Source organism: Centropristis striata, chromosome 5, assembly GCF_030273125.1.
Source record: "Centropristis striata isolate RG_2023a ecotype Rhode Island chromosome 5, C.striata_1.0, whole genome shotgun sequence".
Classification (NCBI taxonomy): domain Eukaryota; kingdom Metazoa; phylum Chordata; class Actinopteri; order Perciformes; family Serranidae; genus Centropristis; species Centropristis striata.
The window spans coordinates 7,225,104-7,247,869 of NC_081521.1; the positions used below are offsets into that span (position 1 = coordinate 7,225,104).

At 36.8% G+C, this 22,766-nt stretch overlaps 1 protein-coding gene across 1 annotated transcript; it reads left to right on the top strand.

Moving 5' to 3' along the window:
- Nucleotides 1-231: 231 nt before the first annotated feature.
- On the top strand, nt 232-14,534 carry rnf114 (ring finger protein 114). Its single transcript, XM_059333944.1, has 6 exons — nt 232-430; nt 2,753-2,903; nt 5,412-5,518; nt 11,494-11,608; nt 11,702-11,809; nt 12,595-14,534. Exons 1-6 carry the CDS (start codon nt 294-296, stop codon nt 12,658-12,660), a joined length of 684 nt encoding a protein of 227 aa, XP_059189927.1. The 5' UTR covers nt 232-293; the 3' UTR covers nt 12,661-14,534.
- The last annotated feature ends 8,232 nt before the right edge of the window (nt 14,535-22,766 follow it).

The following is a 22,766-nucleotide window of genomic DNA, read 5'->3' on the forward strand; positions in this document are numbered from 1 at the left end:
TTTTTTTTAAATAATCGTTTTCCAACAAACCAGCTAACTTGCAGTAGTTTGGAAAACAGCAATATTGCATTACATTTGATGAATTTGTAGTTTATCAGCCAAACACAGCGTCCACCTATATTTTTGTCTCTCGCTCCTCTACACCGTATCTTCGTTGTCTCCACGCATTTTATATAAGACGTTAAAAACGTTATAATTTACGTTGAGAGATAACTCCGCCCCCTCGCTGGAAGCTGATGACGTCGTTAGGGGAGGGGCTGGTGGGGGACTGACTGACTCAGTGAAGAAAAGAAATGGCGATGCTCGGAGGGTTTAGCGCCGCTCAGCACAAGAAAAACGTCTCTGACGGGAGCAGCGACGTGTCAGAATTCGTCTGTCCAGTTTGCCTCGAAATCTTCGAGAGTCCCGTAACAACACAATGCGGCCATACGTGAGTATCTTATCCTTTCTCTCGATCGTCCTCCCTTCAACCCACCTCTCACCACCAGCGATGCAATGGTTCAGGCTAAAAATAATGAGAAGAAATGCTCGTTTTTCAACATGTCGTGACACCACAGTCGCAAAACATCGACGACGCAGGTGTTGGTGTTTCTTGTGAACCTCTAATTCTATTTTGCAGACTTTGATATTTGGTAAAAAACCATTGTCAGCTTGCTAAATCAGTTTCAGTTTTGTTTACATCAAAGAGGCGGCCTCACCTGGGAGTTGTAGTTTAGACATCTATTGCTTGGACTCGTCAAACCACTTTAAAGGACTACAAGTCCCTGCGCCCTCTTGAGGTGGGGACTTTCCATCGGATTTACAGGAAGCTCCAGTTAAAAGCTTTATGGGCTTTATTTCAGAAAGAAGTCGTATCAACTCCATATATAACAACCTATTGGAATAACCTTATTAATAACCTTAACTGGAAAAAGATCTGGAATTCACCTGCTAGATATATAATCAATAATAAGGTTAAAGAGGTATCTTTTAAGATAATTCACATAATTTACCCATCTAAAGTATATTTTTTACAACGATTTAAGATAGACATAGACTTAACTCTATGGAGTCTTGGGCTATTTTGTCCATTTTTTAATCCTTTTCATGTCTTTGTAAGTCATTTTGTGTGTTTTTTGGTAATTATGTGTCTGTTGTGTCTTTTTTTAGTTATTTTGTGTCTTTTTTTGTCTTTTTGTGTCTTTTGTGGTCATTTGTGTCTGTTGTTGTGTCGTTTTTTTGGTTATTTCGTGTCTTTTTGGTCATTTTGTGTCTTCTGTGGGTTTTTTTGGTTAATTCTGTCTTCTCATTTTGTGTCTTTTTTTTGGTCATTTTGTGTCTTTTTTTGATCTGCTTTGTTTTTATGTCAGGATGTGATGAAGAAGCCATGCTTTGATGCTTTTCGAGACTCCAGAGGGTTAATTCAGAAAGAAGTCGTATCAACTCCATATGTAACAACCTATTGGAATAACCTTATTAATAACCTTAAAAAGATCTGAAATATACCTGCTAGATATATAATCAATAATAAGGTTACAGAAGTATCTTTTAAGATAATTCACAGAATTTACCCATCTAAAGTTTTTTTAACAACGATTTAAGAAAGACATAGACTTAAACTGCTCTTTCTGTGAAGGACACCCTGAAGATGTTTTCCATTTATTTTGGTCTTGCCCTTTCTCAACTAAATTATGGGAAGATATTTGTAACCTGGTTTCTTTTTCCATTGATCCTCATTTGTCCCTTTGCTTTGAACATATACTGTTTGGTTTCACTTTTCCTTTTGCAAAAGAAAAACAATACTACATCATCAATCTCATGATACAGTTAGCCAAATGGCATATCCATAAATGTTGTTGGGTTAATCAAGAACCTCTCTTTCTTGTCTTTGAAAATGAAACCAAACAATATATTAAGTCTATTAAGAAATCTACCAAAAGCTATAAAAACTTTGAATTTATGTAAACCTTACAATGTTTTTGTATGAAATCTTGCCTCTATTGTTGGAAACCCCCTGATGTTGTTTTGTTGGTGTATTGTCTTGTATTGCACCATGTTGCTTTAACCCTTTGATGCACAACATGGGTTTAAAGTGACCCGACTGAGTTTTTATTTTCTATATCTTTGCAATAAGCTAATTTCATCATTCAGTATCCCAGGTTTTCCTCATCAACTTGTTTTTGATCATCATATAGCCTAATGTTTTGTTTTCAATGTTATTTCATGTATGGCTGAGTGTTTCTATTATACATCTTTGAAATAAATATATTGAATCATTTATCAGTCCAAGTATTCAGTATAAGTACAGTGCAAAATAGTATTAATATAGCATTAGGTCATTTAATTTTGAATCAAATTTGGATGAATGGGTCATTTTTGACCCATGTGTGTAAACTTGTTCTAATAATACAAAAAATATTTTTCTTCATAAATTGATTTAAAAAGATAGAGCAAAGAAACACACAGCCAGCATGAAATAACATGAGAAATAAATGCGGGTCATTTTTGACCCATGTTGTCGATTAGAAGGGGCGTCAATATGTTGTGCATCAAAGGGTTAATGAAGTTTCAAAAAAAGAAAGAAAAGGAAGCTTTACAGGGATCTTCCAGCAATGACAGTAGCTGTTTTATCCCAGTGTATTTTAAAGGCAGCCTATAAATAGTAAGAATACTTGACATAGCTTTTGCAAGAAGCCAAATAAAACCTGCTCACAGTTTCACGGGCTTCCCTTTCCTTGTTGCTCATAACATTTCCTCACCCTTCTCTTATCAGGTTCTGCCAGAGTTGTTTGCAGGAGTGTTTGCGTCCACAGAAACCTGTTTGTGCTGTATGTCGGGCCGGGCTGGGCCACTGGACTAAAGCTGCTGAGCTCGAGGCTGTCATTCAATCATCTGTGGCTGCTTGCAAGGGTTGTGGAACACAGGTTTGTTTGATCACAATGACAGTGCAAAAGATAAGGAATCAAACTGGCCTTTTGTTGGTTTGTTGTGAATTGGATTTCAAAGCAAGTGGTTTGATAATTCAATGCTGTATCACATCATAACCAGGGATGTCACGATTACAGACTTTCTTGGTAAGATTATTGTATTGATAATTTTATTGATTTGAGTGAGAATTTATTTGAACACAAAATGAAAGATGAATAATTAAAAACAAACGAACAACAATAAATACAAGACAACGACACAAAATGAAACAACAACAAGACTATTTGTGTTCTTATTTGTGGGAAGAAGCCAAAGTTTATTAAATCCCACCCTTCACCCTATGTTAATTAACTATATTCAGTTATATTACAACAATAATGTTTATATATATGTATGTATAACACATAGTAATGTAGTATATAAACTTATTACTTATTACGATTATCATGATTATTTTTGCATTCATTAATTTCACACTACTATGAATAAGATAAATCACATGAACACTCCTTATAGGTCTTTTTTTTTTTTTATTTCCCTCTTTGGATGCTGTCATAACAAAATAATATAGCAACAATGTAAAGTAACCAAAAAGTACACAAAAAATTATAATAATCCCAGGGGGAATATCACATATACTAAATGTTTAAGCTATTAGAATAATTTTAATAATTTGTTTGTCTAATCTTATGTGGCCAGATAAAAATATGTATCTAAATTACATTGCCACAAATAAATGAGTTATAAATGAAAGAGACATCCCATAGAGCTTTTACTGCTTTTTGCTCAACACAGAAACAAAAGGAGGTAATGATGAATGTTCACTGATTGAGGACCTTTAGAAGATTACATTACTTTTTCTTATACATACATTGCACAGTGACACTGAAACTGTTTGATGACTCACTCACTATTATGAGACATGTTGGGCTTTATGTAACGTTACGTTTTGTGGCTTAATCGCCCAATCAGTGTCGCACACAATTAATGCCAAATGACACGGTAAATATTTTCTACCAATTCATTGTTATGTTATGTAAACATTGACATGACTTGACCCACTTACTATTTACCTTTATGTTGTCAGGTGGTTATCCCGCAGGTGTTGAAACATGTTTGATGTATTGCCTGTTTTAACATTTATTGGGTAGCCAAAACTAGTGGTCGACCGATTCGGGTTTTTTATTGCCGATACCGATTATTTTGACATCAGTCTTAACCGATCCCCTATATGTGCTGACGATTTTTTCGGGCCGATTCTTGAAGCTGATATTGCCTTTTCTCCCTCCATTTACATGATAAAAATGACACAGTGATAACAAATGTTACACAAGTCTCAATGTAAACAAAAAAAGAAACATTTATTAACAAAAAGAACAACACATTACCAGTTGGATAGCAAACAATGTGTATGTTGTTCTAGGCCTGGAGGTGGTCGCGCCTCAGATGATCCACATATTTGATGTGTTTTTCTTTTTCCGGTATCAGCAGCAGCTCACCAGAGAATGGAGGTGTTGCACCGAGCCTTGCCTGCTGTTGGCTCAGTGAAATGGGCTAACTGATCAGCGAACGCACGCACGTATCGGCCGACGCCGATACAAGTCTCTAGCCAAAACATTCCCACACGGATGATTTTACACGTTTTTTTCTGAGGGAATAGCTCTTCCCCTTCCATGCTTTACCTCCTGTCACCTCCGTCTGCAGCTGTACGGACCCAAAACAAAGCAACATAAGTGGTGACACGTGGTTGTTGTGTAACTTTATTTTCGTTCCGGGCGAGTTGCGCTGATGAACCAACATGGTTCCAGCATAATCTTTTCCGGGAATTGCAGGTATTTGGGACACTTACGATTAACTAACCTCCGTCTGCAGCTGCACGGACCCAAAACAAAGCAACACAAGTGGTGACGCGTGGTTGTTGTGTTGTGATATTTCTGTTGGAGTTATGTTGTGCCCCAGTCTAGGCGGCCTAGAGCACAGCATGAAAAGGCCCCATCTTCCCCATCTCCCAAGTAGTCACCAACAAAGATTAGTTTGAAGAAGAGTTAATATTTATTTACCATAAGAACTTAGGTAAATACATACATATTCTTTGACTTAGGGGTGGACTAAAACCAAAATAACAAACAAAGCGATCCTGTCTTAAAAATAAGGAATTTACCTGAGAAAATAAAGGTTACAAAGTCTTACCTCCCTTCCTACTTAAACAGGAGAAAACCAGAAACAAAACCCGGCAGCCCACCATTACTGCTCAAACAAGGGAATTATATCCAAATAACCACTAGTTAAATACCAAATACCACGATTAATCGTGAAAACAGGTAATCTGACATCACTAATCATAACTACATATGCACAAACGTAATCTGATACTGAGTCTAGACTTCAGTCTTCGTAAGGAGACAGTAGCAGAGTTAAAATCAAATGCAAATATATATGGAAACAATTGTGTCATTTAACTTGTGCACTAACAGTTATCATTTTGTTATTGTCTGAATATTCAGGTTGGCCTTTCTCAGATGAGAAGCCACACAGCTGCCTGCTCAAAATACCAGGAGTACATTGAGGAGGGGGTGAGGACCACGGCCCAGAGCCAGCCTGCCATCATCAGGTGAAGTAGAGGGCAAGAGGGGGTTTGTGCCATCACTGCTGTGGGTTTTGTTGCATAACTGCACCACATATATCAAAGAAGAAGCAATGTTTTGTATGACCAAATATTAGATTTCTGCTCCGGTCCCGTGTCATTTTAAACCAGTTAGATGTTTTGCCAATGGGCTGAACAGGCATTTGTCAATATGATGCATTCTGGCAGATGTAAAAGCACATCGCAAAATAAATACCTGGGCTGGCTGCTGAGGTATTTTTACATCAATCAAACTATATTCAGTTAAACTTATCAGTATTTATTGTTTTTGTTTTTTATTAATCTGGGAGAACAACGATATCTGCAATCAATTATCTCCCCTCGCACTATTGCACATGCTCTGCAGTCAACAGAGAGAAAGACATTCTCTGATAAAAATGTTCTATTAATGTCCATCTAATACAGGATGGGCAACTGGAGGCCTGGGGGCTGCATACGGCCCGCACCCTCACTTGAAGTGGCCCTCAGTACAACTACATGCATTTGAGCATGAAATCTTAAAAGTGCAGTGTAAAAATGCACAAAATAACTTCTTGCAAGTAATGTTGGTCTGCTGTTCTTGCACTGAAAAAAAAAAAAAAAAGAAATCACAGTAAGTGGTTATTTTTTATTTGCTTTAAACCTTTTGTATTCCTATTTGTACTGTTAAACATGCATTTGAGCATGGAATATGTTAAATTACTTTTATTTAACTTTTATTTAACCAGGAAATATCCCATTGAGATTAAGAACCTCTTATTCAAGGGAGCCCTGGCTGTTTACTGCACTGTAAACATGTTTAAAATTGCAGTTTGATCATATCTGGTTAAGTGCACGGTCCTATATGTGGCCCTGTGGTAGTGTCCATGAAAAATTGTGGCCCCCTCCAGCACTTAAGTTGCCCATCCCTAATCTAATATAATAATGTGTTCTTTATAAACAGTAAAAACATTTTTGGCCCAACCCTACCAAATATCTTGAATGAAAATTCTGGTATTCTACAACATGCATACTGTTTTATCTAGAATATGTATAGGACGGTGTTATGTTGTTCTCACCACTATCACTGTAGAGGTTGTTGCTGATGTAGGGCTGTGCCATTTCGTATGGTTCACGATTATATCCGTATATTTTTTTTATGAGTAAAAAAATTGCCTATCCTGATATTGGCAAAGACTCCACCACAGAATTTACAAGAAGACTGTCAAAATAAGATGCCTTAAATAAAACATAGAGGGCATCTTATTCTCCTTTACAATAATAAATTAAAATAGGCAATGATAAGATCAGTGTATATGATGGAATAGTGGCATTAGAATGTGTGAGGGGCACCAAATTTGGGCTTTTATGAAAAAAAATGATCCAGGGGGAAATGCCCCCCAGACTCCCCTAGCATAGGGTGACCATATTTTGATTTCCAAAAAAGAGGACAATCGGCACGGCCTCGAGACACAAATTCAGACAGGCTTCTCTGAGGTTGATGAACATGCTTTATTATGCTTCAATGGTGCAAAATTAACTTCTGTAATAAAATAAAATGAAATCTGTAAAAACTTGTAACAAAATAATAGCTCTCGTAGACTCTTTTCAAATAAATGAATAAATAATATGAAATAATGTTCTAAATATGAACTCTTCTGTTAGAAAATCTAGCTTCAACAATATATCTCTTAATAACTGCAGTAAGAAAAATAATATCTATACATATAATCTATACTTTTCATCTTTAGTTGTCTTTGAGCTTTGAGCTTTGAGATCTCCAGCACCTTTATTAGACATTGAGACATATGTGCCAGCATTACACACGGTGCACTCCGCCTCCCACCTGTCCCGACTGGGACGGTACGTCGGAATTTTTTTTGCAGTTCATCTGTGAAGCTGCACTTACGCTTCGGCATTTCCCGTGCAATGTTGCTCCGCTGTTCGATCTGCCCTCTATCTGCTCTGCTCTCTGTCTCTCTGTGTGTGTGTGCGCGGCGCTGACCCGCCCACAAGGCAGCCTCTTGGTAATTACGTCTCGCAAAATTGTGTGCAAAGCGCCGGTCAATTTACGTGCACGTGTACTTGTCCTATGGAAAAACAGTGAACACAGGACATTTTCGTGAATTTATAAAACCCGGCCGGACGCCCCGGACAGGACGTAAAAAGTGGACATGTCCGGGCAAAAGAGGACGCTTGGTCACCCTACCCTAGCAGCTATGTTTCAACACTGTCTGGCTGCTCCATGTCCTAGAGGAAACATATTGACTGTGAAAAAATGTTATCATGAGTAGGGGTGGGCGATATGGCCCTAAAAGAATATCACGATATTGCAGGCTATTTTTGCGATAACGATATTCTTGACGATATTACAAAATACTTAAAAAGATATAGAATATATGATTTTTTTTTAGTCTGTATAAATAAATAAAAATCTAAAATGTAGTTTTAAGTGCAAATCTCAACAGTTGCCAAATACAAAAAAATACCTTTGACTCTTGAGTATGAGCAAATAATAAAAAATAACCATTTAGGGGTTTCGGGGGCATATTTTAATGACATTTTGTAAAGGAGAATAAAGGGTCTTGTATGTTTTATTTAAGGCATCTTATTTTGACAGTCTTCTTGTAAATTATGTGGTGGATTCTCTTAACACACTGTGCTCTTATTTTGAAAGCTGCATGTGTTAAGCGACAGGGAGTAAGTAGCTTTTTGTGATTAAAACAACTTTAATTGTTGGTGGGGGGTTTGACTGACTGGTGACAGACACTCAACCTTACGCCACTACATCAAGAAGTAGGAACGTTGCCAATATCATGATATGCATTTTTTTTAACCAATATTATCGTGAACGATACAATATGGCACACCCCTAATCATCAGGTGTTTGCTCACGTTTAGCTCTCAACGTTGATGAGCTTTATGCATTGTACTTAAATGGACAAAATTACCCCGTACCTCTTAGATGGTTATTTTTTTTATTATTTGCTAATACTCAAGAGTCAAGAGTAACTTTTTTGTATTTGGCAACTGTTGAGATTTGCAATTTACACTACATTTTAGATTTATGATTGATTTATACTTTGTTGTCTGTTTTTATATATTTGTACAGACTAAGAAATCATATTTTCTAGGGGTGTGCATTGGCACTGCCCTCACAATTCGATTCGATTACGATTCACCAGGTAACGATTCGATTCAGTTCGATTCTACGATGCATTGCGATGCATCACAATTATACTGCACACAACAAGGGACATTTTTCGTCAGTCATGAGGCAATACAAGCAGTCAGATAGGCCTAATAACAATAGATTTTATTGGCTATATTTTGAAAAGATGGCAAAATGAATCTCCTGCCTGAGTTCATCTTAGAGTAAGGAAAGAGAAATGCCTCCTCCCTGCCATAAAAAAGGAACCTGCTGAGGTGAAATTAACATCAGCTAAATGTCGACCCCTTGTCCCTGAGGTAGGAAAGACGTTAGCACTATCCCACCTAGCTAGCTATTGCTAGTTTTCATGACGCAAAAATGTAACGTTAACTAGTCGACTTTAAATAGGCAAATACAATGGTAATTACCTATCAATAGTACTTTCTATAAAAACGTAAATGTTAAGTTCTGTCAAATACTACCACATACTTCAGTCACAACATATCAAAACAGCTTGTCACGCTAGCTTACCTGTGCTGCTCATCAACACATGGCTCATTGAATATTCAAATTAGCCATGTGTCGATGCGCACCCGTCTGAAGGACAGGGAGTGGGTCAGGTTAGCGTTGTGTTTACTGGAACTTTGACAGGGGCGCCAAGGCCACCTTGGCCGTAAATTGAAAATTTTTTCACAGGGCATCAAGGCCAGAGTGTGGGGCAACGACGGCCATGGCCGTCTTGGCTGTCGTGAAATTCCCATCCTGTCCCCCACAACTTTCCACTGGAGGACAGGAAATAAACATAATCGATTATGGCACTTTGCCGCATCGATGCTTAATCGTGCATGCCCCGCATTGCGATGCATCGCCGAATCGATTATTGTTGACACCACTAATATTTTCTACATACATTTTTCAGTATTTTGTAATATCGTCAAGAATATCGTTGTCGCAAAAATACCCTGAAATATTGTGATATTCTTTTAGGGCCATATCGCCCACCCCTAGGCTGATGTGGTTAAGGAAAAACGGGCCTTAAACTTATGTCTTTGATCTTAGCATATCCAACATCCTTTAATAAACAGGGTAGTCTATCTACAGGTTCAACCAAGTAGAAAGTAGTTCTGCCGTGCAAAAGATGGTAGTTTTTGATTATTTGGCTAAATTATTAAAAAAGACACAAAATGACCAAAAAAAGACACACAATTACTAAAAAGATACAAAATGACTGAAAAAACAATAAATTACTTAAAAAATACAAAATGACCAAAAAATTCACAGAATTATTAAAAAAAGACACAAAATGACCCAAAAAAGGAACAGAATTATTAAAAAAGACAAGAAATTACCAAAAAATACACAAAATTATTAAAAAAAGACACAAAATGACTGAAAAAACAATAAATTACTTAAAAAAGACAAAATTACCAAAAAATTCACAGAATTATTCAAAAAAAGACACAAAATGACCCAAAAAAGGAACAGAATTATTAAAAAAGACACAAAATTACCAAAAAATACACAAAATTATAAAAAAAAGACACAAAATTACCCCAAAAAAGATACAGAATTACAAAAAAACCCACAAAATTATTTAAAAAGACACAAAATTATTTTAAAAATATACAAAATTACCAAAAAAAGAAACAGAATCACCAAAAAGACACAAAATTATTTTAAAAAAGACACGAAATGACCCAAAAAAGATACAGAATTACTGAAAAAAAGAAACCATTACCAAAAAAGACACAAAATTATTTAAAAACTTGTCTTTGACCTTAGCATATCCAACATCCTTTTGTAAACCGAATAATCTATCTACAGGTTCAACCAAGGAGAAAGTAGCTCTGCCGTGCAAAAGATGGTCGTTTTTGATTATTTGGCTTTTTTTCTGTTCAGTTCTTGTGTTTTCTTAGCCTGATTGTCACACTGAATTTCCATTTTGTTTTCACTTCATTGATGAAAAAATCAAACATTTTCTATTAGAGTACACACCAGGGGTGTACTCGTGTACAGTTCGGTGCAGCAGGAAAAAAACTGCATCAGGCTACATTTCTTTAGTAGTGCCAGTATTAAAGACTGCAGTAGCATTTTGTCCTCTGGAAACTTTGTTAAACTATTGCCATTATAAAAAATAAGGAACATTTCAAGCACTTCTGTATTATTCTAATAACACACTTCCCTAAAAGGAAACAGGTGACAATAAGGATATGGAACTGAAACACATCTCTTAAACTTTGAAATAGGAAATAGAACATGAATAGAATAATAAAAAAAAAACCTTGTGCATTAGGAAGAGTGTTGCTATATTGCTATATGCTATATATTTAAACATTTAAGGCACTTTAAAACTATAAAAACATAAATGGGGCGGCTGTGGCTCAGTTGGGAGAGTTGGTTGGCCCCCAACCGAAGGGTTGGTGGTTCGATCCCCGACCATGGCAGCCTACATGTCGAAGTATCCTTGAGCAAGATACTGAACCCCAAATTGCTCCTGATGCTGTGTTCATCGGTGTGAGAATGAATTCCCAATGGTGGCAGGTGGCACCGTTTAGGGTAGCCTCTGCCACCAGTATGAATGTGTGTGTGAAAGGGTGAATGAGCGCAGTCTGTAGTGTAAAGCGCTTTGAGTGGTCGCAAAGCGATTAGAAAAGCGCTATATAAGTGCAGGTCCATTTACCAAATGTTATTTTAGCTCAAATCTCAGATGATGTGCTCTCATATTGTGGTATCAATATTCTATTGATGACAAAGAGAATCAGATCTCTTCTTTATGTTCAAATATCTAATCTGTAGTGTGACACATTTTATTGTTTCTGTTTCTTTCCCACAGTCCAGTACCAAATCGCTTCACTTTCACCTGCCCATACTGCAACTGCCAGAACCTGGATCAGGACGGCCTGGTCGAACATTGCACTTCCCAGCATTCTCGTGATGCAAGACAAGTGGTACGTAATCTACACTACACTGTAACTCCATCAGTCATTTGTTCTTTGTTCATAGATGCATTATTAATACTTTTCCTTTTTTTATTTGTCTAGGTGTGTCCCATCTGTGCCTCGATGCCTTGGGGGGACCCTAACTACAGGAGTGCGGACTTTTTCCAGCACCTGAAGATCAGACACACATTCTCTTATGATACCTTTGTTGTAAGTTGAGGACCTAAACACTGTCTAGATCAGGGGTCTCAAACTCAAATTACCTGGGGGCCGCTGGAGGCAGTATCAGAATGACCAAAAAAAGACATGAATAAAAAATGAATTACTTAAAAAAGACACAAAATGACAGGAAAAAAAAGACACAAAGTTACAAAAAAGACACAAAATGACAGAAAAAACAATAAATTACCGAAAAAGACACAAAATTATTAAAAAAGACACAAAATTATTAAAAAAGACACAAAATTATTTTTAAAAGACACAAAATTACCAAAAAAAGACACAAAATTATAAAAGAAAGGACACAAACTTATTTTTTTTAATTACTAAAAAAAACAAAAACAGAATTACCAAAAAAGACACAAAATTATTAAAAAAACACACACAAAATGACCAAAAAAGACACAAAATGACTGAAAAATACACATATTTACCAGAAAAGACACAAAATTTTTTTTTTAAAAAGACACAATGACCCCAAAAAGACACAATTATTTTAAAAAGACACAAAATCACTGAAAAAAGACCCAAAACTACCAAAAAAATGAACAGAATTACCAAAAAAAAATAAAATGAAAGGGACCTTTCACACACAACACGGTAAAGTGCCATTCATATAAAATAACTCACATTAAACTTTCATATCAAGGTGGGGGCCACAAAACATCATCACGAGGGCCGCGAGTTTGAGACCCCTGGTGTAGAGTTTTTTATCACCAGATAACTTATTGATTCAGTTTTTGTTCTGTCCTTACACCATGCCTTTGCCTTTGCAGGATTACTCCACAGACGAGCACACAATGATCCAGGAGGCTCTACAGCGCTCCCTTTTGGACAACTGAAGAGTGAAGAACAATCCACCAAGAGATGAATGGAGTGACACGAAGGGAAGACGGTGATGTGAAGTCTTTAGAAGATGGAACAACACACTGTAACATCATTCATCTATCATGAGGATGGTGGTACTGTATTACGATGGGTAATCAGTCTCACAGGGAAATTGGTATTGTTATTAAGAATTTATAGGTTTATTGTTCAGAAAATAAATCGCGCAATATGGTTAAAAAAGCATATTGTACTGTCTGATTTAGGAGTGATACTGTGTTTCTGGTGTGATAAACTCTTTATCTTCCCCCAGTTGAGTCTGTAGACTTGATAGTTTGTTGAATATCCACTAAACTATGTTTGTTCAAGCTGTTTGTTCACTGATGACATATAGCCAAAAACTTCCAAAGTTGTAATAAAATGTCCCTGTCGTCAATACTTGATGTTATAAGAGGGTTCGACCACTAGGTGGCTAACTGTTGCCAGCAATTGACGGACTTCACTCAGTGAGGAGGTCAAGTGATGTTAACAATAATATATAATAATAATCTACTCAAGAGTGACTCTGCATGTTTTACTCTGCAAAGTGGAGAAAGTGGGAAGGGGTGTTTTTATTTTTCGACTTCATTAGAAAGATGGAAGCTCTGATTTTTTTAAAATGCTGTTTCTGGGTGAAAAAAGTGTGTCTTTGTGTGAGAGAGTTTATGTTCATTCTGTTTTTTAGAGATCTACTGGAAAGAATAAATAATAAGAGGGTCAAACAAAGCCAGAGGTTGGCTGTTTGCTTTATTGTAATGTTTCTCCCTTATGTCTTTGTGCCTGCTGGTAGATCTTGTTTCTGACTTCCAAAACTTTATAGGGCTAATAGTTCATCCAGTGAACCAAAAGATGCAAGTAAGAGACCGTCAGTGTGTCATAATCGGTCAGTTCTGTGATTTTTCATTTGGGTGAGAATTTATTTGCATGTTTATGACCACAAGGGGGCAGTAGAGCTCCACCGTTTCTCTGTCGATCCATGACAGCCACTGGGCCTTTTACCGGCCTCGTGGCTCTGTTTGCAAAACATAATTCAACACAGATTTCAGTCTATACATGTGCTTTACTCAATGTGTTGTTCTCCAGCTTAGTTTTTATATGCAGCATACAAAAATGTCACTGATCTTTAGTGGTTTTAGTGGAGTTATTTGTTCTAGTTTTAACTGAGTGACCATAACTTCGCTTTAGGCAGTTCATGACGTGACTTTTAAGATTTTTAAATGTAACTTTACTGTAGTGTGTTTTTTCATGCCCGGTGTCTAAAATGCTTCATCGAGAAACTCCAGTTTGTTTTTTGCTGGCTTTTAATGTTCTTGACATCACTGCCAACACATTCTGAAAAAAGAAAAGAAAAGAAAAATTATTTGTATGCCTCCAAAACAGACCGCATGTGAAGTAACAAGAAAATTCAGTTTGACTTTGCTTGGATTTTTTGCTCTGGATGTTTGTCATTTTAATTCTTAAAATGTAGATTGTGTCTTTTTTTTTTTTTTTTTTTTACAATTAGCATTGTTTTCCAATAACTTGTAATTGTCACAAATCAACCATATACAGGAGTGCAAATCACACACGGTAACATTGCATTTGTCTTCTACCACCACGTAAATAAAACTTCAACCACCCAGATCAAGTAGCTCTAGAGCAGAACCTTAATGCCTTTTCTCATAGTCTTTGGTGCCACTTAGCCCTAGATGTTCGTTTTTCTCTCCAGTAAAATGTGTAATAATTTTGTATGTGTTTCTCATGTATAATGACCTTTTTTTTCCTTTCTCAATATATCTTTCATTCTCTTTTGTCAGCCCTACTGTTAGAGGGTGCTAAATCCTGATAAATTAAAGCTCTTTAATTATTTAAACCCTGGCCCCAGAAATCAGGCGCAGTGATTTATACCTGTGTGTATGAGACGTGTGGGGGAAGAAACAACACTCTGCTGCTTTGATGGATGACCGCAGTGCATGTGTGTATATGTGTGTGTGTGTGTGTGTGTGTGTGACAGAGAGCAGTTAAAAGGGAGGTAATGTGCCGGATGCATCAATCGAAACTGTGGATTTGCTCAGTTGTCATAATTGGGCACGGGGCAATAGTGAACAGAATTAATTGTGGACTACATGAAATAAGCCACCAACAATGGAACCTGGTCTCACAGGAATCCGTGAAATAGCCACGGATTCGCTTAACTCAAAATCCGTGGAATAGCCACGGAATCACTCAAATTTCTGTGAAACTGACGCGGATTTCGCTACAATGCAAGTTAATGACCTATGTCATATCCCGTGGCAATATTTTCCTATTGGTTTGTTCCAAGTCAGAACAAAAAACATGGCGGACAGTTCTCTCATTTTTAGTGAAAAAAAACAATATTTTGACTTAGTTTCTGCATAAAAATGGATTTTGATCACATTTCTAGTGAGAAATATATGTTTTATTTTCTAAATATTCACTCAGTTAATGTACATAATCACTTTGTATGTTGGAATAGCCACGGGATATGACTGTCATTAACTTGCATTGTAGCGAAATCCGCGTCAGTTTCATGGAAATTTGAGTGATTCCGTGGCTATTCCACGGATTTTGAGTTAAGCGAATCCGTGGCTATTTCACGGATTCCTGTGAGGTGAAAAAAAAACCACAAGTGTTAACATGATTTTACTTTTTTTGCAGATTTTTCTAATTTAGCTTTGTGCATTTAGCATTTGTAATGCAATCATTTGTGTTTACTTTTGTTTTTGTTTGTTTTTAAATACTTTCTTTGTGTTTTTATCTGTGTTTTTTGTCATTTTTATGTGTTTTATGTATTTTTATATGTCATTAACTTGCATTGTAGCGAAAATCCATGTCAGTTTCACGGAAATTTGAGTGATTCCGTGGCTATTCCACGGATTTTGAGTTAAGCGAATCTGTGGCTATTTCACGGATTCCTGTGAGACCATGTGTGTGACAGAGCAGTTAAAAGGGAGGTAATGTGCCAGATGCATCAATCGAAACTGTGGATTTGCTCAGTTGTCATAATTAGGCACGGGGCAATAGTGAACAGAATTAATTGTGGACTACATGAAATAAGCCAACCTTTGTTCATGCATTAGAGATCAGGGCAGTGCTATATCACACTAACAATGATATTGCAATATGTTTTTGCATGTTCCTGTATCTATGCTAAATTTATGATGAAACTTAGGCCCTTCGGTGTACATTGTCCACAGGGAGAGAAAACCCTCTCATCTCCTTTCTTTCCTTTGTGTGCTTCTTCTTCTTCTACGTGTAATTACTGTAGCTAAATGATATTACAATTTCTCACCTAGCTCCACTGAGAATCTCACACACCAAACTTCTTGATCTAGTCCCCCCCTTTCTTCTCTTTATCCCCCCTCCTCCCCCCGATCAGGTTTTTTTTTTGCTCCTGGCAGATAGAGGAGAGATGTTAGCTGTGAGAGAACTAACGAGATACTCGAGTGCTTCTGGGCAGGAAGGAAGTGGAGCCGAAAAACACGGCGAAGGGAGAAGTCTTTCTTGTCTGTTTGGTGGCGGAGCTAAAAAGGGAGAGGGGGGCCAAGGTGGGGAATAGAAAAAGGAAGAAAGAGAGGAAAAAGGGAAGAGAAGTGAACACATTGAATAAAAATTTCATAAAGTTCAGCGTGTGGTTTCTTTGATGCGAGCAATAGATAGTGTGTGCAGTCTGCAGGCTCTGTGGAGGCAGCAATTAATGCTACATGTGCCCACAGGCTCAGTGAGAGAGGCTCGGGGACGGAGCCTTGTTTCAGAAGTATGTCGCACCATCACTCTACCTCGACGTCCTTCCACCAGCCTTTTGTTTTCTCTCAGTGTAATGTAAACCTCCTACTGTAAGCCTCTTTACATTCACCACCCTGAACTTGTGGGTTTATGCCCCTCGATAGCTGTCTGAACTGGTTATCACCAAGACATCTGAGCAGTCACAGGTGAATGGACCACAGGTTAAGTCAATGTTTTAGAGAATATTGTTGAAATTGCACATATGGGAAGACTACTCTGTCTAGATCAGGGGTCTCAAACTCAAATGACCTAAAGGCAGTATCAAAATTACTAAAAAAAATGACAGAAAAAAAGAAATTACTTAAAAAAGACACAAAATGACCTAAAAAAGACACACAATTACCAAAAAAAGAAACTGAATTACCCCAAAAGACACAAAATTATTTTAAAAAGACACAAAATTACAAAAAAGACACAAAATGACCAAAAAAATAGACAATTACCAAAAAGACACAACATGACTGAAAAAAACCAATAAATTACCTAAAAAAAGACACAAAATTATTTTAAAAAGACACAAAATTACCAAAAAAGAAACAGAATTACCAAAAAAGACACAAAATGACTGAAAAAAAACAATAAATTACTTAAAAAAGACAGAATTACCAAAAAAAGACACAAAATTACTAAAAAAATACACAGAAATACTAAAATGGAAACAGAATCACCAAAAAAGACACAAAATTATTAAAAAAAGATACAAATGACCAAAAAAAGACACAGAATTACCAAAAAAGACACAAAATTATTAAAAAAGACACAAATGACCAAAAAAGACACAAACTTATTTAAAAAGACAAAATTACCAAAAAAAAGAAACAGAATTACTTGGCTTGTTTCAGAAGTATGTCGCACCATCACTCTACCTCGACGTCCTTCCACCAGCCTTTTGTTTTCTCTCAGTGTAATGTAAACCTCCTACTGTAAGCCTCTTTACATTCACCACCCTGAACTTGTGGGTTTATGCCCCTCGATAGCTGTCTGAACTGGTTATCACCAAGACATCTGAACAGTCACAGGTGAATGGACCACAGGTTAAGTCAATGTTTTAGAGAATATTGTTGAAATTGCACACTTTTGAGTCAATATAGAGAGGAGCCATATGGGAAGACTAGGGGTCTCAAACTCAAATTACCTTAAGGCAGTATCAAAATGACCAAAAAGAGACACAAAATGACCAAAAAAGACACAAAGTTATTTTAAAAAGACACAAAATTACCAAAAAATACACAAAATTTAAAAGAAATACACAAAATTACCACAAAAAAGAAACAATTACCAAAAAAGACAAAATGACTGAAAAAAAACAATAAATTACTTAAAAAAGACACAAATTTACAAAAAAGGACACAAAATTACCAAAAAAAAGACAGAGAATTACCAAAAAAAGACACAAATTTATTTTAAAAAGACACAAAATTATTTAAAAAAGAAACAGAATTACTTGGCTTGTTTCAGAAGTATGTCGCACCATCACTCTACCCTCCACGTCCTTCCACCAGCCTTTTGTTTTCTCTCAGTGTAATGTAAACCTCCTACTGTAAGCCTCTTTACATTCACCACCCTGAACTTGTGGGTTTATGCCCCTCGATAGCTGTCTGAACTGGTTATCACCAAGACATGTGAGCAGTCACAGGTGAATGGACCACAGGTTAAGTCAATGTTTTAGAGAATATTGTTGAAATTGCTCAGTCAAAATAGAGAGGAGCCATATGGGAAGACTACTCTCTGTCTAGAGCAGGGGTCTCAAACTCAAATTACCTGGGGGCCGCTGGAGGCAGTATCAAAGGACCAAAAAAGACACAAAATGACAGTAAAAAACTAAATTACTTAGAAAAGACACAAAATTACAAAAAAAGACACAAAATTATTTTAAAAAAGACACAAAATGACCAAAGAAGACACAAAATTACTGAAAAAACACAAAATTACTTTAAAAAGACACATAATTACAAAAGAAGACACAAAATGACCAAAAAATACACAGAATTACCAAAAAGACACAAAATTATTTAAAAAAAGACACAAAATGACCCAAGAAGACACAAAATGACCAAAAAAAAAGAGAGAAAATTATTTTAAAAAGACACATGATAAACAAAGAAAAGACACAAAATTAAAAAAAAAAGACACAAAATTACCAAAAAAATACAGAATTACCAAAAAAGACACAAAATGATTTTTAAAAAAAGACACGAAATTACCCAAAAAAATAAATAAAGGGACCTTCCACACACAACACAGTAAAGTGTCATTCATATTAAACTCACATTAAACTTTCATATCAATTAAAGTGAGTCAGGTAGGAATCAGGAGGACTGAGATCGAAGCTTTTAGTGGAAGAGTAACCAAAAACAGTGGAAGTGTATGTGTGATAGTAAAACATAGTGATTCACAGAACGGGTGACGAGAGATAGGAACTCCTCAAATGCCTGGAAAGTTCTCTCTAGTTTTGCTGAGGCAGGTATCTGTGATGAGAAGCACTGGGAGTTTGTTCACCGTAAAATTCCTCAAAGTCAGGAGAAACAGGAAGAGCGGGAATCCTGCCGCCCGGCGCTGCAGCAGGGCAGGTCGCTCCTCTCAAATGTTTGAACAGAAAGTGCCAGTGGGCTTCCCCGACATCAATACTGGTTCTACACTCACTCCTCTTCCGCTTTTAAACTCTTAACAACCGACCCCCTGCCTCAGCCAGACACACACACACACACACACACTGCTTGTGTTGCTAGCCTAAGAGCAGCAAGACTTAACTTTGATTTAATAATGCCTGCAACCAACTTGGCCCTGTATCAGCTAAGTGAAACTTGCACATGGTGTGTGTAGCTATTTGTGTGTGCATCTATTTTTGTGCCCTCTAAAACCTGCCAACATTATGCCAGAGGTACTCAGAACTGCAAGGATAACACAGTTTATCTTCGCTCCTGTCTCTAAAAGCATAATGTGTACTTTGTTACAGGAAATCAAATACAATATGTGAGAGTACAGTATTATTTGATCTGTGTCGCAGAAAGCCAAGCAAGGGACGGCATTTCTGTTGAAGCTACTGTATGTGACTCTGAATCGCTGCAAAAGATGTGACGAAAAACTCCTAACGCCAGTTTTAGGAGTCCCTCTAAAACAGGGGTCTCAAACTCAAATTACCTGGGGGCCGCTGGAGGCAGTATCAAAATGACCAAGAAAAGACACAAAATTACTGAAAAAAGACACAAAATGACCCAAACAATACCCAAACTTACTAAAAAGACACAAAATTATTAGAAAAAGACACAAAATTACAAAAAAGACACAAAATTACAAAAAATAAAAGACAAAATTTCAAAAAAGACACAAAATTACAAAAAAGACACAAAATTACAAAAAAAAGACACAAAATTACTTTAAAAAAGACACAAAATTACTAATAAAAGACACAAAATTACTGAAAAAAGCCAAATCTATTAGATAAATATAAAAAATTACAAAAAAGACACAAAATTACCAAAAAAGACACAAAATGACTGAAAAAACACAAAATTACTAAAAAAGACAGAAAATTATTAGAAAAAGACACAAAATAAAAAAAAGACAAAATTGCTAAAAAAAAAAAAAAAAGAGACACAAAATTACAAAAAAGGACACAAAATTACCCCAAAAAGACACAAAATTACACTACATTACATTTCTACTTCTTCCGGTAGCAACAACACGGCAGATAATAAACGCTCCGGTAGCAGCTGCCTTTCTTTTTGTTAACGTCGTCATAGAAACAAGTGAAACAAAGCTCCTGCTTGCGCATTAAAGCAACCTTCCACACACAACACGGTAAAGTGCCATTCATATAAAACTCACATTAAACTTTCATATCAAGGTGGGGGCCACAAAATATCGTCACAAGGGCCGCAATTGGCCCGCGGGCAGCGAGTTTGAGACCCATGCTCTAAAAGCTTGGAAAGTTCTCAGAACCACTGTAACTGCAGAAATATTCTCCTGGAAGTGAAAATGAATATGAAACACATTGGTATAACTATCAGGAGAATTGCTAATCATTGCTTCCTCATTTATTTATTTATTTGAAATCCGCACAGCCACTGTACTAATATTTGAAAGTTAAGCCCTCTAAGGTGTAAATGAAGGCGGGGTGGGCAACGTCCCTGGTGTGTGTGTGTGTGTGTGTGTGTGTGTGTGTGTGTGCTCATGCACTGTGTGTGTGTGTGTGTGTGTGTGTCACAATGGAAGAGTGAGGCGAATGGATCTAAACTTGACTCCCCCTCTCTGCACCCCTGTAGACCAACTAAGATGTGTGTGTGGAAGAGAGCAAAGCCCAAGGCTATTATTCTCCCATTAATTTTTCCATTTGAAATCAAACCTCAGCGGGCGTGCATGAGGGAATCAGAGGAGGGGGAGTGGGGATAACCTTATCAGGGTGGTGGGGGGACAAATGTTGGTTGTAGCAGCGTTAATGTCCAATAGGGGAGGCAATTTCACTTTCAAAGGATTCCTCATTATTTGCCAGACTGTCTCATCTCCCCTTCCTGGTCGAGCATGCCCCAGAGGAAAACCTGCCTCCCATTACAGTTTTTCTCAATTGCTGAAACACTAATTCCTCTTGTGTGAATCAATTGCTCAGTTGTCTAAACTCATTCCCCGAATCGAACATCCTTTTGACAAAACCATAAACTATTTTCATCTAGTAAAACACTATTTGCAGATCTCAGTCATTCCTTTTGCAAAACTCTAAACACAATCCTCCTGCAATAAGTCACAGATGTCACTGTGATGCACTTGTGATACATAATGGTAACAACAAGTGACAAAACATGAACACAAATGAAACACAATGTCATCCATTGAACACAATGATTCAAAATTGATCACATTTGTTTCTCATGTCAAGACAACATTTGGGATAATGTTAGTTTTCACCATGCTGGTTCAATATGAATCCAAATTTTTGTAACTTATATTACCTATGAGTTTTTCTCCACTACATTGTACACTGTACACTTTCATTTCAGGATGATTTTTTTCACAGTAGCTATGTTTCAATGCAGACTAAATGCTGAATCCACTGAGTTGTGCAATCTTTTTTTTTTTTTTTGAGATGCAAAATGCATGTGCTATACTTTAATGTGACCAATAAAATACATGAGCTACACGGCTTGAACACTGTGTTTTTAATTTTTCGGTGTAGTGTGTAATGACTGCTTAGCAGTTTTTCTATTTTGACCAATTAGTTCAAGATGTGACAACATTGTTTTTTTATTGTTATTTTATTTTTATTTTTTTTATTGTGCAATATTACAATACAGTGACATAGACAGACAGACAGGGAGTGAATATTAAATTGTTCTCAAAACCAAACAACAGGTAAAACTATTTTGAGGCGATGGGATGGTTTTACTAAAAGAATCAGAGGTTTTGTGAATGTAGTGTGAGAAAAGAGTTTTGTGATTAGAATTATGAGAAAAGAACAGGATTCCAGAAATGTGTTTTAGCAATTGAGAAAAACTGTAGTTATTGCTTGATTTATTTATTTATTTTGGTTTGTTTTATAGCTAAGAGTTATGAAAAAGTCATACATGATCTTATTTGACACCCTGATGTTTTAACTTGCACTGACACAGCACACTATCTGCAGAGTCCTGTAAATGTGCTCATGTTAACCCGTCTATTCCACTGCAGAAACTTTCAGTTTATACATCTTTATATTTCTCAGCACACACACAATAGATGAGACCTGTTAACCTTCATTCTTCCTCCCTGCCTACCCACACAAACACACACCTCCTCTACCTCACACTTCCTCTTCAAGTCTCCTTCAATTCCAATCACTACTCTCCGCCCTGTTTTCCCCCAGTCTTTCTTTGAAAAAACGCCAGTGCTTGCTAATCTGTCAATCAGATGTTGTCCTGTTGTGGCGATGATGGGGGTCCGTGACGGTGGGCCGTACACCTCCAGCAGCTCGCAGCTCCACGCGGCTCGATGATTAACCAGGCAGGTAGTGAGTTAAAGTGCTGACAGCAGAAACACACTGACAGCTGATTTGGAAGACAATGGTCCCGCTCCCTCTACTTAACTTGTCACGGCAGTCAAAGCACCTTCTCCATTAACTTCTGACACATCTGGAAAGATGGAGGGAAACACTCATTTATTGCATTGCACTCAGATATTTGGACATGTTCACATAGGCACACTGCAAAAAAAGAAAAGTTGGGTGAACTCAAAATTTCAAGGCAACAAACTTCGATAAAATTTTGAGTTGGACGATTAAACTGAATATTTTAAGTTTTGTTTTTGAGTCTGATCAACAGCAATGTGC

What these genes read in the sequence shown, in the direction of transcription:
- rnf114 (XM_059333944.1), top strand. Translation starts at nt 294, where the DNA reads ATGGCGATGCTCGGAGGGTTTAGCGCCGCTCAGCACAAGAAAAACGTC. An exon ending in GCAAGGGTTGTGGAACACAG is followed by an intron (nt 2,904 to 5,411) that starts GTTTGTTTGATC and finishes CTGAATATTCAG; the next exon opens with GTTGGCCTTTCTCAGATGAG. An exon ending in TCTCTTATGATACCTTTGTT is followed by an intron (nt 11,810 to 12,594) that starts GTAAGTTGAGGA and finishes TTGCCTTTGCAG; the next exon opens with GATTACTCCACAGACGAGCA.